Consider the following 16,463-nt stretch of genomic DNA (forward strand, 5'->3'; position numbering starts at 1 on the left):
TGCTCTGTGTCATGCATGTAGTTCATCGCATCTCCCCTTTCTTCTTCTCTCCCTCCTCAGCTTTTATATATGTACACAGTTCTGAAGGGCACACAGCTGTGAGATACTCAATTTCTCTTTGAAATTTTAGAAAGAAATAAAAGCAGCATTACACTCATATAAACCCCAAGATTTGAGCATTCCATTTTGAGAATTTTAAGGTATTTTTATTTTTGTTACCAGCCATGCACCCAAGCCCCTTATTAATTATAAAGCTTCACTGATACTACGTGACCTTAAACTGTCATATAAGCAAATATATTATTAAAATTCTAGAGAAAATTAGTGTTTTAAATGAAAACTTTAAGTATATACCTAATGATTCTAATTTTTAAATATAAGAAGATGCCTAGAAAGGTTTTTACATTGAACAAGTGCTTAACATATAATCACGAAGTGTGTCTTCAAATCATTTGGCTCTCTGACGTTTTTTTTTTAGTACTCATGGTCTCTTGGTGTTTGCAGTTAAACTTGTGTGTACAATTTAATATATACTCAGTTGCCCTTTTTCTTCTTATGCAAATATATTTCCCATAAAAAAACCGTGTTTACCATAAAAGGCATTATTCATTTTGCAGATGTGATTAGAGAAAAAGAAATTTAGCCAACATTCATGCAAGACCAAATTCATTGCTGTCTAATATATTTTGACTTAGTAACCAATCTTTCATTGAACATTTGTTTGGCATAGGGCATGTAAGATAAAAGAAGATTTTTTTTTTTTAACATAAAATGTATTTCAGGAGTAGAGGTGAGAATCTGACTAGAATGAGGCACTCTTCCTCCTCTGTAGTGTAATTAATTCTTCCTGTACACAAACTTCTGATGTCTGGTGTTAGAATATTTGCTGTGAGCAATACTTTACTGAGAAAGTGAACACGTAAACTCTAGTTGTCCTTACTGGTATTTCCCCACTTTGACTGCAGCTGTCTATAGTTGGTTTCTTTTTCAGCAAAGCAAACAGATGTGCAGCTCCAGCTTTGGCTTTGGAATATTCAGGAGCCCAAACAAGTGTTTCTCCAATGGCCATAGCACCATACGCAATGGCGGTAAAAACTCTGTTGAAAGAAAAGACACCAGCGTCTCAGGTCTATCGTAACTGCAGAACTTGAGGAGAAAAGGCAGAGTGAACAGAGGACAGACAGCGTTACAGATGCTGAAGGCTCAACAATGGCCTCCCTTTCCGGCTTTCTGCCAGGTGCTCTGTATGGCAAAAGAACCTTTGAATTTGAGTTATCTCAAAAATTCCTCTTTTCATTAGTTATCAAAGATTCCAAGCAGCGAGCATGAAACCTTTTAGCCACTTTGATACAAGGTGTGCTTGTTCGGAGATTTGACAGAGAATGCACTGACAGTAGGGAGAATGTGTCCCTGGTGGTGAGATATGATGCAGGTCTCCTCCTTGTTTGTATGTAATGTAGTTACAGCAGGTGACCTCTGCCTTAAGCGATAAACTGTTTAGAGAGCAAAGTATGGACTTGCACTTTCTTACCCTTCCTGCAGGGACTAAAGGACACTTTAGCCAAGCCTAGAGGAGGAGCTTGTAGTTTGCTGTAGATTCTGATCTCGGTTTTGACACACGTTCATTATAACCTTACTAGCAGGCCAATGGTGTTTGAAAGCACACAGGGCATTCACAGAGTGGTGACCTAATGCATGGTTAAATATTCTATTCCTTTTTTCTGTTTCCTTTTAGATGTAAGAATAAGGAACAATTCAGCTACAAATAGACACACTTCACCAGCAACATTTAAACACTAGGCAAAAGGACATTGTGGAACCTAGCTGCTTGTTTGCTTTCATTCATCACAGACATGTCTGGGGGAGTCTAGCAGGGTAGTGCCCTTTAATCCCAGCACTCAGGAGGTAAGGCAAGCAGATCTTTGTGAGTTCTAGGCCATCATGGTCTACACAGCAAGCAAGAGCTATGTAGAGAGACCATGTCTCAAAAACCAAACTGAAAACCAATTATGTCTGGATTCCTCATGACTTTCATCCTTTCTCCTTGTGACTGTGGGGGGGGGGGGGGGGGTGGGGGCTGTAATCTCTTCAGTGACCTTGATCTTAGACCCCAAGTCCTGCCGGTTTTACAAAGAAACATAGCAGAAAATATAAAAACAACCAGTTTACAGCGTATCTGTTGCTGAAACTACTGTTGTCAATAGTTCTGTGATACTAACAAATTTTTATTACTCTTCAAAGAAATTGTTTATGGCTCAAAATACCATTCAGAAACTAGATATAAAGCTGTAACAAGAAGTATTGCCGTATTTAGGTAACATGTTGAATATGCTTGTTTGTTGTCATTTGATACAATGTCCCTCTAAGTCACTAAGGCTGTTCCTGAAATTACTTTACAGGTCAGGATGGTCTTGAACTCTGGATCCCCTTGCCTCAGTCTCCTGGGAACTGGGATTACAGTTGTTTGTTTCTGTGCCCAGCTGTGTTCATTTTAAATACAAGGGAAAGTCAGGCTGGATCAAATTGGAGTCTTAGTCTGACCAAAGATTAGGATTGAGCAAGTGCTGTGGGAAGACAGCTGCACTGTGTGGTGGTCACCTGGGTCCTAAATGAAGGACATGTAGATCGTATTGATCCAAAGCTGGATTGCATTTTGGTTATTTTACCTTCTAGGCATTCTCCTACAGGAATATTAATGCAGAGAGAAGATATTATATTAGAATGGATATTTTTACCAAATAAACCAAATAAAAAATTAAAAACTTATGTGGAAAAAATCTCTGACTTAATTTTGAAAGGAAAATTGAGACTTCGTCAATTAGCAGGAATAGACCCAGCAGAAATTGTTGTACCTTTAACTAAAGAGGACATTGAAAAATTATGGGCAGAAAGTGAACCTTGGCAAAGAGCTTGCAGTAATTTTTTGGGAGAAATTAACAGCAAATATCCTAAAAGCAATAGAATTGATCTTATAAAGAGAGCTGATTGGATCTTGCCTCGAATTGTACGTGAAAAACCCATATCTGGAGTTCGGACATTTTATACAGATGCCAACAAGCAAGGAAAGGCAGGTTACAAATCAGAAAATTTAAGTAAAGTGGTTCAAAGTCCTTATAATTCAGTTCAAAAATCAGAATTGTATGCTATTCTGTTGGTATTAATGGATTTTTCAGAACCTCTCAATATAGTTACTGACTCTCAGTATGCTGAAAGAGTGGTATTACATATTGAGACTGCAGAATTTATCCCTGATGCTTCAGAATTAACTTCACTATTTATTCAATTACAAGATACAATCAGGGAAAGGAGTCATCCTTTATATATAACTCACATCCGATCCCATACTGGTCTGCCAGGCCCTCTAGCACAAGGTAATGATGAGATTGATAAATTATTGATAGGAAATGTGCTGGAGGCCTCAGAATTTCATAAGAAACATCATGTCAATAGTAAAGGTTTAAAAAAGGATTTTTCCATAACCTGGCAACAAGCCAAGGAAATTGTAAAGAAATGTCCTACTTGTTCCTTCTACAATCAGACACCATTACCAGCAGGATGTAACCCAAAGGGTACTCAGAGGAATGAAATCTGGCAGATGGATGTGTTTCACTTTGCAGAATTTGGAAAATTGAAATATGTACACCATACTATTGATACTTATTCAGGATTTCAATGGGCAACTGCTTTGAATTCTGAAAAAGCTGATTCTGTAATCACTCATTTGCTAGAAGTTATGGCCATCATGGGTATACCTGCACAAATTAAAACTGACAATGCTCCAGCATATGTCTCTATTAAAATGAAACAGTTTTTTGCTTATTATAATATAAAGCATATTAGAGGTATACCATATAATCCTACAGGCCAAGCAGTTATAGAAAGATCCAACAGAACTCTAAAGGACATGATAAATAAACAAAAAGGGGTAACAAAAACCCCCAGAAATAGACTGCACAATGCTCTATTAACTTTGAATTTTCTCAATGCTAATGAGAAAGGAACAACAGCTGCAGAGAGACATTGGTTAATAGAAAAAACAACAGAATTAAATCAGCCTATATACTTCAAGGATGTGCTGATCTCAGAATGGAAACCAGGGCATGTGTTACGTTGGGGACGAGGTTTTGCTTTTGTTTCTGCAGGAGAAGATAAGCTGTGGGTACCATCAAAACTGATAAAGGTTCGATTTGAACAAGAGAGACCTCTTAATTAGAAGAGGTGATAGTTCATCAACCAACATGACCATCCAGTTTAAACTCACTTATACCATTAATACATGCCTTTTCATTTAATCAGATGTAACTTGCCAAAAGGGGACCTCCCCAAAATTAGTCTTGGGGAAGGGTTTTTGTTTTTGTCTTTTAGGAGAATGAAGGCTAAGGAATCTGAAGAACACTGGACAAATGAGACAACTGGAAAAAAAGGACAAATCATCTGTCGCAGGAAAAAGAGTAAAATGGCCTATTGGTATATCATCTACAAAATTTCATAAATCTTTCTAAATGTTTGTTTCTGCTCTTCTCTAAAAAATTAATACTCTTAGTCTTCTTGTAGTCCCAGTTCAATTAAAGCTCCAAGCTGATTTTGGAGTTGGAGAATGGCTCTCTCCTCCTTTAAACTCAAGCATGTTGTTAAAAAGAAAATGAAAACTCCCTGTATCATACCAGAAGAAAGAGCCATCTTCTGACATGGGACAGGAGAAAAACCAAATTAATTAAGGGACTATTCTATTACTAATCTCAATTCTTTGACTCTATTCTGATTCTTTAAACTTTTCTTAAAGTATGAATTTTATATCAGAATTCACAAGATATATATATATATATATTTTAAACTTTGTTGAGATAATAATGGTCATATGAGTACTAATTAATTTAGAGAAAAGGCTTCGATTAGCTGCCTATACATGTCTTTGTGTTCGAGTCTCTTTTCAGTTTTCTGCAGGAAATCACGGCCAGGCCTAACATCAAATGAAATCTCCAGGAAGAAGATGGGGCCCCACAACGACAATTCCACGTGGAAAATAATATCACTAAGCTGACAAACATCATCTACAGATCAGCTTTGGACTACAAAGTGCTTAGAGCAATTCTGAGATGGCTAGCTGAGATGATCCAGTTTCAAAGACTGCTTGAACAAGGACTTGAGATAAACCCTGAACTTTGGCATTATGGATAACAAAGAATATAGTTATCTTTCCTAGAATTTGTCAATTAACCCAAAATTTTTCTTTTCAGAATAAAGATAACTTCGCCCCTACCCAGCAGGAAGCAATTTTAAGAATTCGACGCCCACATTCCCAAAGGGGTGGTGTGGGGTGGGTGGTTTTTTGGTCTTTTTATGGGTATTGGGTCTGGGATAGTTTTCATTGTTTAGGAGGGTTGGTTACAAGTTGTTGTTAAGGGTTAGGTAAAGGGCTAGGCAAAAGGTGCTTGTTAAAAAAAAAAAAAAAAAGACAATTACTAGTTTTAAATATTTTACATTCAATTGGATTGTTTTATATTGTATACAAATTATTATTATTGAGATTGAGATTGTTAGAATATACCATATACGTATTTCTAACCTTGTTCGAGATATTGTATTTATACCATTCATTTAACAATGTAATTGTAATTTGCTAATCCTTGAATGTTAGTATTACCAACTATTAGGATATACAGAAATGAAAATTAGTGGTTAGACATTACAATTGAACTTGTAGTCATATTAGGTGTGTTGTCAAGATCAAACAGATATATTTTAGATAGACAGGTCATCTTCAAACCCTTCAGAGATCTACAGAATATGGCATTTAAAATGTTTTAATAACTTAAGAATTTTTCTTTTTTGCTATGACTATGAGACATGACGGCTCCTGGCAGTACCAATCTACTTCAGAGAAGATATGGGCATTGAAGAAACTGCATATGGAACTAACTTTCATTGTTGCAAAAGTCAGCCACTGGACAACGAAGTATCCTTGAATCAACTGCTGACAAACAGGACAGACAGGACATGAAACCAAGGACTACCAATTCTTGCCAAAACAAGTGTGGTTGTGGCTTTAACAAAAGGCATCTTCTGAAGCCAGGACAATATGGCACTATCCCTGAAGTGAGTGACCTTTACAATCTGTAAAAGGTACCGTGCCCTTTTCTTCGAAGGCAGCTGAACAGGGAGTGGGCCAATGGCTTCTTATATGCAATGGAACAGCAGATGAAACAGTTATTCTTGAGGAATAACTAAGCTCACCTCTCTCAATAGTAGACTGGCGTTTAATAGAGAGATGTGGAGAAGAACAGGATGCCAAGATGAAGCCACATATACACAGCCAAGAAAAATGGACAGCTGAATTGAAAAGACATCAATAATTTCCAGAATTTAAAATCCTGAATCATGACATGACACTAATGGAATTCAGGTGTTTCTGGTACATGGACTGCTCTCACCAAATGTGAGGTCAAACTGTTGACCTTGTATACATCTCAGTTCACAAAAGAGTCTGTCAGATACGCTAAGCCTGTAGGCTGAAGATGATGCCCCAACACTGTGGAGAAACCTCAGGTGACTGTCCAGGCAGCTGGCTGTTTCTGTCAACTCACATTTTTTTTTTTTGGAAGCTGCTTGCATGCACTTCTTGTTTTTATTTTTTATTAGGTAGTATTATTTCCTTCTTGGGTCTCTGAGGGAGTTGAAGATCAGTTAGTTATAGTTATAATTATCTTTGTTAAAGATTTCAGAAAAACTCACTAAGAGCTGTAAGTGTATAAATTTGAAAGACGTTATAAGACAGTTCCGTTAGCTATATAAGTTAGGATAAAAAGTGAATCAGATACATTCTGGACTTACCAAAATAGGATAGATAATGGAATTATTTTCTCTGAATTTGTCAATTACAAATGGACTAGACATTGTTTAGGTATTTATTGTTTGTATATATGGTATATATAGTTATTGTACTTTTGTATATAGTTTTTCTTATATTAGTTATAACTTTTTCCTTTTTTTCTTTTTATTAAAATAGAAAAGGGGAAATATAGTGATATTTTATTTGTATTGAAATGTGATTTTATTTGTATGTCAATAAAGTTGCCTTGAGGTCAGAGCAAGCCAGAGCAGAAGCCGAGCAGTAGTGGGGCACGCCCTTAATCCCAGCCCTTGGGAGGCAGAGCTAGGCGGATCTCTGTGTGTTCAAGGACACAGCCAGCATAGCAGACACACGCCTTTAATTTCAATACCAACCATAGAAGACCTGGAGGTCTGTACAAACAGGCAGTGACGAGGAGGTCATGTGGCTGGGTTACAACCAATGAGGGAGGAGAACAGAAAGTCTTTAAATAGACAGGACACACAGAAGTAGGTCTCTTGCGGAGAGGAGGAACCGCAGAAGCAGTGAAGGGTAAGGTTTTCTGCTTTGGCTCTGACCTCCTGGTTTTTAACTCTGCAACTGGCTCTGTGTTTCTTATTTAACAAGCAGGATACATCTACAGGGTTGAGCTTCTTAAGCGCTAGCAACAAAGAAACAACCTAGTGTGTGTCCTAGTCACTGTTCTATTGCTGTGAAGAGACATCATGACCAGGGCAACCCCCAACCCTCCCCAGACAGGGTTTTTCTGTGTAATAGTCCTGGCTGTTCTGGAAATCACTTTATAGACCAGGCTGGTCTGCCTGCCTCTGCCTGGGATTAAAAGTGTGTGCCACCATGTCCAGCTACAAGGCAACTCTTATAAAAGAAAGCATTTTATTGGGGGCTTGCTTACAGTTTCAGAGGCTTAGTCCATTACTAATCAAGGTGGGGAGCACAGTGGCACACAGGCAGACATGGTACTGAGAAGTAGCTGAGAGTTCTGCATCCTGATTCTCAAGCCTGCCCCAAGTGGCACACTTCCTCCAACAAGGCCAAACCTCTTTATCCTTCTAACCTTTTAAACAGTTCCACTCCCTGGTGACTAAGCATTCAAATATATGAGCCTATGGGGGCTATTCTTATCAAAACCACTATAATGTGGTTTAATATGTACCTGAATATTCATCCACCTCAAAATTTTCACTTCCAGAGTCATTTTAAGCATTAGGCACAGATACCCTGAGGTTTGTGTCCTTGCTAGGTCCTTCTTTAAAATGCAAGTGTTACTCAGAAAGGCTTTCCTCGAAGCCTTGTTCCTGTGGGAGGGCAAAGAGCTGAAGAATGGAGAATAGAGGAAGAAGTCTCGAGAGAGGAAGCCCCAATCCATACTTTGTCTTCATTGTATAAGGGGAACTAGGACTGATAGGCATTTTACTGAGATACTTAGACAGAGAGTGGGTTCTGTGATGATGAGTTACCTAGAAGCTGAGTCGGGACATTGATCTTGATTTCCTCCATTTGTGTTCTGTATAAAGTTAGGCCAGTGTCTGCATGCCTAGACATCTGGTTTGTTGTTGAATTCGCCTAGACTAACTCACCTAGCAGTGAGCTAAACTGCTCATCTCTGTAACTCAACAGGCAATTGATGTACAGCAACCAGGGCCAAACTCTCAATAATACAGTCAAACCAGATCTTTCAAATCTAGCTCAAACTCCGGGGGCATCTGGATGGAGGGCCTACCCAGAGAAATGCACCATCAACCTCTAAGCCAAACTGAGGTTAGGGCAGCTCACACCGGTGAGCCATGAGAATAGTCAGATATACTACCAGATATTTAAAGTTACTAAAGTACATTAACCCCATTAAATAAGAAACATACTATAGGTCATAAATGATTTTTCCATTGAACTAACTCTTGACACACAAATATGTAAAGCAGGAATTCAGTGAGGCTCAAACAAGTTTTCATTGTATGTATCCCAGGCTGGACTTGAACTGAATGTATGTAGCTAGTCAAGCACTCTATTCATGGAGCTTCCTTCCCAGCCAGTTTTCCCTTTTAAAATTGGTTTTTGATTAACATACACAATGATGGGGGTTCATCATGGCATTTTCATATATCCTTGACTTCATAGCTTTCCTATACTTGTCTTGTCTTTGGGAAGAAATCTTAGTACAGCATCTGACACTCAATCCATCATGAAACCCTCTGGTTTGGCCAGGGTGAGGGAGAAGGGTGAGCAGGGCGTTAGTAAGGAGCGTCCTGGCACTCTGAGGGTCTATCCCCTCCCACCTTAGTTTGTATGGGTTCTCTAACATGGACAGCCCTGCCGCTTTCTCACTACACTGGTCCTTCCAAGCACATATGAACACTGTGAAATGCCAACACCTATTATAAGATAATAAGATTATAAGATAAAACCGGAAATAAAAATTTTTTTTTCTTTGAATAGAAACAATCCACAAACACATAGACACAAGTGGTTCCAAGTTTTAACACAAAAGATCCAAATAACAGTAACCAGCATATTCACAGGGCTAAATTGTTGTGTCCCCCCCCAAGCCCAGCTCCAGTCTGTAGACCTTGAGTGACTGACCTACCCTGGGAGGAAGTTTAGTGTACCTCGGGCTGGGTTCCCAGGATCACATTTAAATTCATGCTTATTTGCCTTGCATGTGTGACTGAATTTCTTTTTGAATTTGAGTCCTAATTGTAAACAGAAGCCAAGAATATGTTGCCTGGTGGTTATCAGAATTAAATGCATAAATATGTATGGCACCTGGGACATAAGAAGTGTTAACATATGAATTTGCGTGTTGTTCCTTTCATGGAATGAAGAGTTACTAGGACACTGCTGGAAAAAGCTTTCATATTTTTGTAGAAATACAGTACATAGTCATTCTCATCATAGTGGTCAAATACCCTAGAGTGTAAGGTCCTCTCTGGGTGGACAGTGGAGTAGCTGTCATCTTGGAAGTGCTCATCGAGTGATTTTTTTCCCTGCCTCATCCTCTTTCCCTCTTCATCCAAATGCAACCCAGAGGTCCTCTCCTCTCATTCCACATCCTTTCCATTTTGGATGGAGAAATACTGCAAACCACTGAGATTTACTTGGTGTTCTAGAGCTTGTGAATGTTTTCAAATACATGATACAATCTGACCACCTAGGAGATAATTAGTCCAGGAACTTCCCTGTTCACAAATTAGGAAACTCCAGCCTGTGAAAATGATGCAGTTGGCCCAGGATCACACAGATTTCAATGTGAGCAAGCCTCCTGCTGACTGTGTTTCCTTCACATGCTGTGCTTTCTGGTGGTAAGCATGGTGTCTGCCTCATGCTATGCTTCATTAGCCTTTGTCCCTGTCCTGGGATCTGCACAGGCCTTAGACATCTACTCTACTTTACTTCTCTCTGTAGATTCCTTCTCTGTTAATCTAAATGGCCTATGTGCCTTTCTTCCAGATAACTCCTGGGGAGGAGCCAGCAGGAATGGGCCACTGTCATGCAGGGCTCAAGCAAAGAAATCTTTCCTGTTTGCTAACTAAGGTGGCTGTCCCAATGACAAGAATCAGTTCTTCTAAGTAAAGATGGACATAAAGGCTAATGAGCTTCTTGATAGCCCTTGGTGTTTCAAGTATCAGCTAGCCATTAATATCATTGAAAATGAAGCTATGTTGCTATAGTTCTGATAATAATAACTTTCTGTTGAGAACTTTATTTAGATTTTGAAGAACATGAAACACACACACACACACACACACACACACACACACACACACATACACACACACACACACAGAGTTGACTGTCTTCCTTAGGAAATTTTCAAGCCTTTATTATTACTGTATTGCAGTGTCCTGATTTCTTTCCCTCTTGCCTAGATGTATCACAAAGATGGAGGTGACCAGGAAAGAGGGGAGAGCCTGAAGTGGTTGTAGTGGGAAGGTCCAGAAGCCTCTACTGGTCATCAGCAGTTTCTGGTTTATATTGTGAAGGCACCTCAGCTAGGATTGTGCCTAGTGGCACCAGTGCCAAAGCTTTCATTTTTGCTTTTGGATAGAGTCTTGTTATGTAGTTCATGCTGGCCTAGAACTCACTACACACCTAGGTTGGCCTCCAACTTGCAACCCTCCTGCCTTGGCCTCCCAAGTGCTAGGATTACAGGTTTTTGATAGGATAGTTACTTTATTAATGCAGATTTCAACAAGGGAAACTGAGCCTATTTTGTATTCCCCCAACTCTGTGCATTCATAGTGAGACAGTCAGCTGAGCATTGCCAGGCTAACAGAAAAGGCGCTATTTTACTACCTTTCTTAGTATGAGGGCAATCCCCCAATCCCTAGCCAAAAGTTAACAGAATAAAAATGTTATGATCTTGCTCTACAATCGTGGAGATGACACTAGTCATCTTTTTCCACAAGGCATGCATGCTCCCCTTCATAAAGAGGCCATTCTGCCTCTGCAAGAGCATGAATAACTATGAGTGCATGAGGAGACTGCTGTGGCACTGTCTGCTCACCTCCATTTCTAAGTACACTGTCCCTTCTGGAAGAGACATGGCACCCTCTGCTCACCTCCATTTCTAAGCACACTGTCTCTTCTGGAAGAGACAGCTTACCCACACCTGTAGTTGTAAACCTTGAAATTACACTTATGTTTTACTGGGGAAAATACATCATTATTATGACTTATTTTACTTATTATGATTGTGTGTGATGGGGTATGAAATGTGATATAACACTGTAGAATTGTTTCCTTCCTTTATATGGGTTCCAGGGACTGAAATCAGGTCATTTGGCATGTACAGCAAGTGCCTTACTGTCTAAACCATCTTACCTGCCCCACATCAGTTATTTTAACAATAAGTTAAAATACGACATCCCCAACTTTTCCATAATTCTAGGAAAGTTTCTGGTAGTAGACTAGGTAAATAAATAAGAAATTTATTCTGGAATGGAGAGCAAATTAGAATATAGACTGGCCGGGTGGTAGTGGCACATGCCTTTAATCCCAGCACCCAGGAGGCAGAGCCAGGCAGATTTCTGTGAGTTCAAGGCCAGCCTGGTCTACAAAGTGAGTTCAGGAAAGGCGCAAAGCTACACAGAGAAATCCTGTCTTGAGAAACCAAAAAAAAAAAAAAAAAAGAATATAGACTGATGTTGATAGTTCTTTAAAGTGTGTGATTCTGGGTGTTGAAATAATCTGGGATGTTTAATTAAAATCCATATTTCTGGTATCATATCAAATAATTTGTAAATCAGACTATAAGGTAAGCTCTAAGCTTTTTAAACCAGCTCTGAGATTGCTGAGTTGGGAAGCCACCTAAGAGACTAGCACAAATACTTTTAACCCTCAAGAGGATTTAATTTAAAATCCCAAGAGGATTCTAGAAGGAGGAGGTTTTTAAAGGAAGGAGCTGGGTGATTAGAAAGAAATCCTCTGTCTCTCTAGACTGTGAAGTCACATCCAAAGGGACACACTCATGGTAGTAGAGGGTACACTGGCCTGTATAAAAAAAAATGGAGCTTTAATTAAGACAGTTCTCATTAGTTCTCAGCCAACAAGCCTATACTATGTGTTATGCTACTCTGCCTATAGCTAGACAGCTATTTCTTCCCTTCTGGCCCTGGGAAACACCATCATGACACTATTCTGGAAGTGTGTGTGTGTGTGTGTGTGTGTGTGTGTGTGTGTGTGTGTGTTTCCCTGTGTGTCCTCAAACTCATAGTCAAGAATGGTCTTGAACTTCTTATCCTTCTGCTTCTGCCTTCTCTGTGCTGGTACCACAGGTATGTGCCTGGTTTTCTGTGGTGCTGGCCAGGACTTTGTGCACGCTAAGCGAGTGCTCTCACCAGCTGAACTTCATACACTTCCTGCTCCATTACTCGCTAGTCTTGTGCTGATGATCCTGGGTATGTTTTGTGAACTCAAACTAAGGAAGCTGAGCTTACTCGTGATGGTACAGACATGAAAGGTCTGAGAGCGCTACAGCCCTTCCACACATAGAAACCCAGGAGCCACAAAGGAAATTGAGAAACTGGGGACAATGACCAAGAAAAGCCTAGAGGAACCAGAGAAGAAAATTTCTGGAAGAAGCTGGCAATGCTACTGAAAGGTCAGAATGGAGTTGGTGGGAGAATTGAGGGCTGGTGGCTGACATGGAGGTCAGCAATGACCTTGATAATTAGTCTTTTTAGTGGTGTGGAGAGAAACAAGGCTTGACCTAGGGATAGTTTGCAGAGATCAGAGATGCCGACTTAGGTAGAAGGGGACTTACTGTCAAGGGGAAGAAAGATTCTTTCCTTTTTTTTAGGTGATCAAAAAAGCAAAGAAAGCCAGGTATGCCAGCACATACCTTTGATCCCAACATTCCAGAGGCCGAGGCAGGCAGATGTCTCTCACTTCAAAGCCAATCTGGTCCAGATGGCAAGTTCCAGCCAGCCAAGGATACAAAAGAGGCCAAGATTTTGAAAGGGAGAAAGGAGAAGGATGGTGGGAATGATGTAATTGTATTTTAATTTAAAAAAGTGAAAGAAACAAAAACACAAAACAAAACAAAAAACAAAGAAAGAGTAGTGACAAGAAACGGGGAGAAAATGAAATGCCTGCTGTGAGAGCTGAAACTCACGGACATCCTACTTTACTAACTGTGTTTAATAAGCTTGCTTTCTCCTAATAATTAAGACCAGATAGATACATGACAGCACAGTGCCCTGGGCATTTACAAGGGGCTGGATGTTCAGACTGCAAAGAGGATAGGATGTTCTAAGTTTCCAGTATTTGCTTGACAATCAAACTTTTGGAAGACAATGAGCTTCTTATCCTGGGAGTGGCTACATGACATCAAAACCCAGGCAAAGGGCTAGTTTAAGAGGCCTTTGAATTGCATAAATTAATCCACATGATTTGGGGTTTTGTTTCTCGTTAATCTGAGAAACTATGTAATCAGAATGAAGCCCAAGGCAACACACCTTAATTGTGTTTTTTAGATGCACATAGACTGCACTGCACATCACGTTAGAGGGAGGAAAACAGAACAGAGACCTTGTACTTTCCTGTTGCTTTTTCTTTTTTTAATCAAGACAAGAATTCACTTTGTAGACAAGGCTGGCCTCAAACTCACAGGGATCTGCCTGCCTCTGACTCCTGAGTGCTGGGATTGAAGGCATGTGCCACGGTGATAGTGTGCCACCCTCCACCAAATCCTCCACTCCACTCTGGTACAGTATTAAATACAGATATTTGGTTGTCAGGAAATCTGCCTTTAGGACAACTGTGAAGTGCTCTTCCTTGTGAACCTGTGTTTACTGTTAGCCGGTAAGATTTAGGAATGCTGATTTGGTGACTTGCAGATTGTTTCTTATCAGTGCTTAGCAAAGAAATGTCCTAGGACATTTATAAACAAAGATATTTTTGTGTGAGTAGAAAATAAAAATCATCTGAAATGACATGGCTTCAAACGAGTTTTGAACATTTATTTTAGGTGTACATATCCTCAAACTACAAATATATCCCAGCAATGAAAGAATTCCAGGGAATGTCAAGAGCTTTGGGAGCCAATACCCACAGAGTAGCCCTTGTGGTTCTGAATAGCCCCTGGCTTAGAACAAAGCCATTATCATTAGGGAATGAGCCCTGACTTAATGTGTAGGGCACAGGGAGGTTGTTAAAAAAAAAAGTATAGATTTTCTATAGCTATAAATGTCTAACAATGAGAATTGTGATATAAATAGCAACATGTCTTTTTAGGCATTTTAGGCACAGGCAGCTGGAAAAAAAAAACACTCAAAGTTTTTCCAATTGCAGTAATTAGATGATCCAATCGATCGAAGAAAGTCCTCTTGGTATAAAGAGGGTCTGAGAGTACAAGCTACAGCAGGCCACTTTGGGAGGAAGCTGCTACATTGCAAAGGTCAATTCCTGATGAGATGTGTGTGTATACAAGTGCTGACTTGTGCTCATACTGATGAAAGCCATCTCCACACAGGGAACTCCATGAAATCTCCGAGTTCCCTAGGAAGAGGACATCAAGAAACCAACTTTCCTCCTGTATCCCATGTTGAAGTGAACTAAAGCTGAGAGCAATTTATCACAGATCATTTGCATTTGCCAGTGTGTACACATTTTGTAGTCCAGACGTACTGTACCAAGTTTAGTTATACTGTGCTTCTTCTAGCTACAGAGCACTAACAACAACAACAACAACAACAACAACAACAACAACAAAAAAGCAACCTTGATTTAATCATTACACCATGGAAACACTTGTCAAAACATCACAGTTTGCCCTATACACAAAGGTTACTTGTCAATTAAAAACAAAACAACACACACATTATACATACACTTAAATGTTTTTAGAAAGCCTCTTCTACAGAGGAACTAGATGGGAATCCTCCACAAACTACATAACACACTTACAGAGTTTAAAGTTTTTGCACAACTTACATGAACATGCCTTCTGGTGTCATCCGTCCAGCTTGAATCAAATAGGCTCCAAATCGAAACCCTGCTGCATGGGCAAAATACACAAAAGCATGACTGACCGAGTAACAGCTTCCAGTGATGTGTGCTCTCTTCAAGGCATTTCTGAAATACACAAATACAAAAGTTACAGTACATAGGTGATAGAAGTACCATATAATAAACTCAGAGTGATGAATGCAGAGGACTTTGAAACACCATAATTCTGTGAATATAAATTTTTCTAAGGATTATAAAGTTATCACAGAAAAGATAGGTGATTTTCTCTGTAGCTGTAGGTGATTTACTGTAACAGAGTTACTGTTTCAAATGAGTGGACAGGTTGCATGAAAGAATAACTAATGTAAGAGTTAAAGAGAGGTGGCTCAGTAGTACTTGGAAGAATTCTCTAGTTGCCATCACGGTCTTACATTAGTAGAACACACACTGACAATTAATGGGTGGTGTAGACCACAAACATTGGTGCAAAGGAGTAGAAAATTATCTCTCTGATAGAGTGACACAGAGAACCAAAGGCAGTGTGATAAGGAGAGCCTGTCAAATAAGCATCGTGTACATGTTTGTTTCACGTGTCAGCTCTCTTACTAGAGATGGGTGAGCCATCCTAATTTCTTTCTTCTACATATCATCTCCTCCATGCTCAGAAATAAGTTGACACTGTGCCAATGGTCATGTTTGGGACCTACACTTCCTTGTTGTGCTAGCCCCTGATGCTCTTTATTTTCTCTTGGTAAAGTTGCATGAGAAATTAGGATGCACTGTTCTTAGGAAAGAGTAGCATGGAAATAGCTTAGCAAGCAAGCCACAGGGGTGCTGTATTTCCAGGATGAAAGCCAGCAGAGTGGGCTTGAGTTACAGTCACCTGTGTTGGGTCTGAAGCATCTCCTCATACATTTGCTCAAAGACTTTCTCTCTTGTTAATGATACTATGGTACGTATGTTCTCCACAGCTTCTGTTGTTATCTTAAGGTGGGACAACAAAATATAGAAATAATATTAGTGATGTTAAACTCCCTGGTAGTGAATTCCCATCTCGGGACACAGTATTTCAAATCAATAAGTTTTTCCTGGCAATTACTGTTACCCCCAACCCCAATAAGATAAAAATTACTTTATGGAAATTTCTTTTGAAAAGATTTAATACATC

The 16,463-nt window shown here is 39.5% G+C and overlaps 1 protein-coding gene across 1 annotated transcript in view; it reads right to left on the reverse strand.

Moving 5' to 3' along the window:
• Nucleotides 1-16,463, reverse strand: part of Abcb5 (ATP binding cassette subfamily B member 5) — a 125,727-nt gene that overhangs the window by 29,148 nt on the left and 80,116 nt on the right. Inside the window, exons 22-24 of the mRNA XM_036205663.1 lie at nt 16,179-16,279; nt 15,281-15,421; nt 941-1,097 (exon numbers count right to left, since the gene is read on the reverse strand). Of these exons, the coding sequence (XP_036061556.1) occupies nt 941-1,097; nt 15,281-15,421; nt 16,179-16,279 (399 nt within the window). The remainder of the gene's footprint in view (nt 1-940; nt 1,098-15,280; nt 15,422-16,178; nt 16,280-16,463) is intronic.

The sequence above is a fragment of the Onychomys torridus genome, chromosome 14, assembly GCF_903995425.1.
Source record: "Onychomys torridus chromosome 14, mOncTor1.1, whole genome shotgun sequence".
Taxonomy (NCBI): Eukaryota; Metazoa; Chordata; class Mammalia; order Rodentia; family Cricetidae; genus Onychomys; species Onychomys torridus.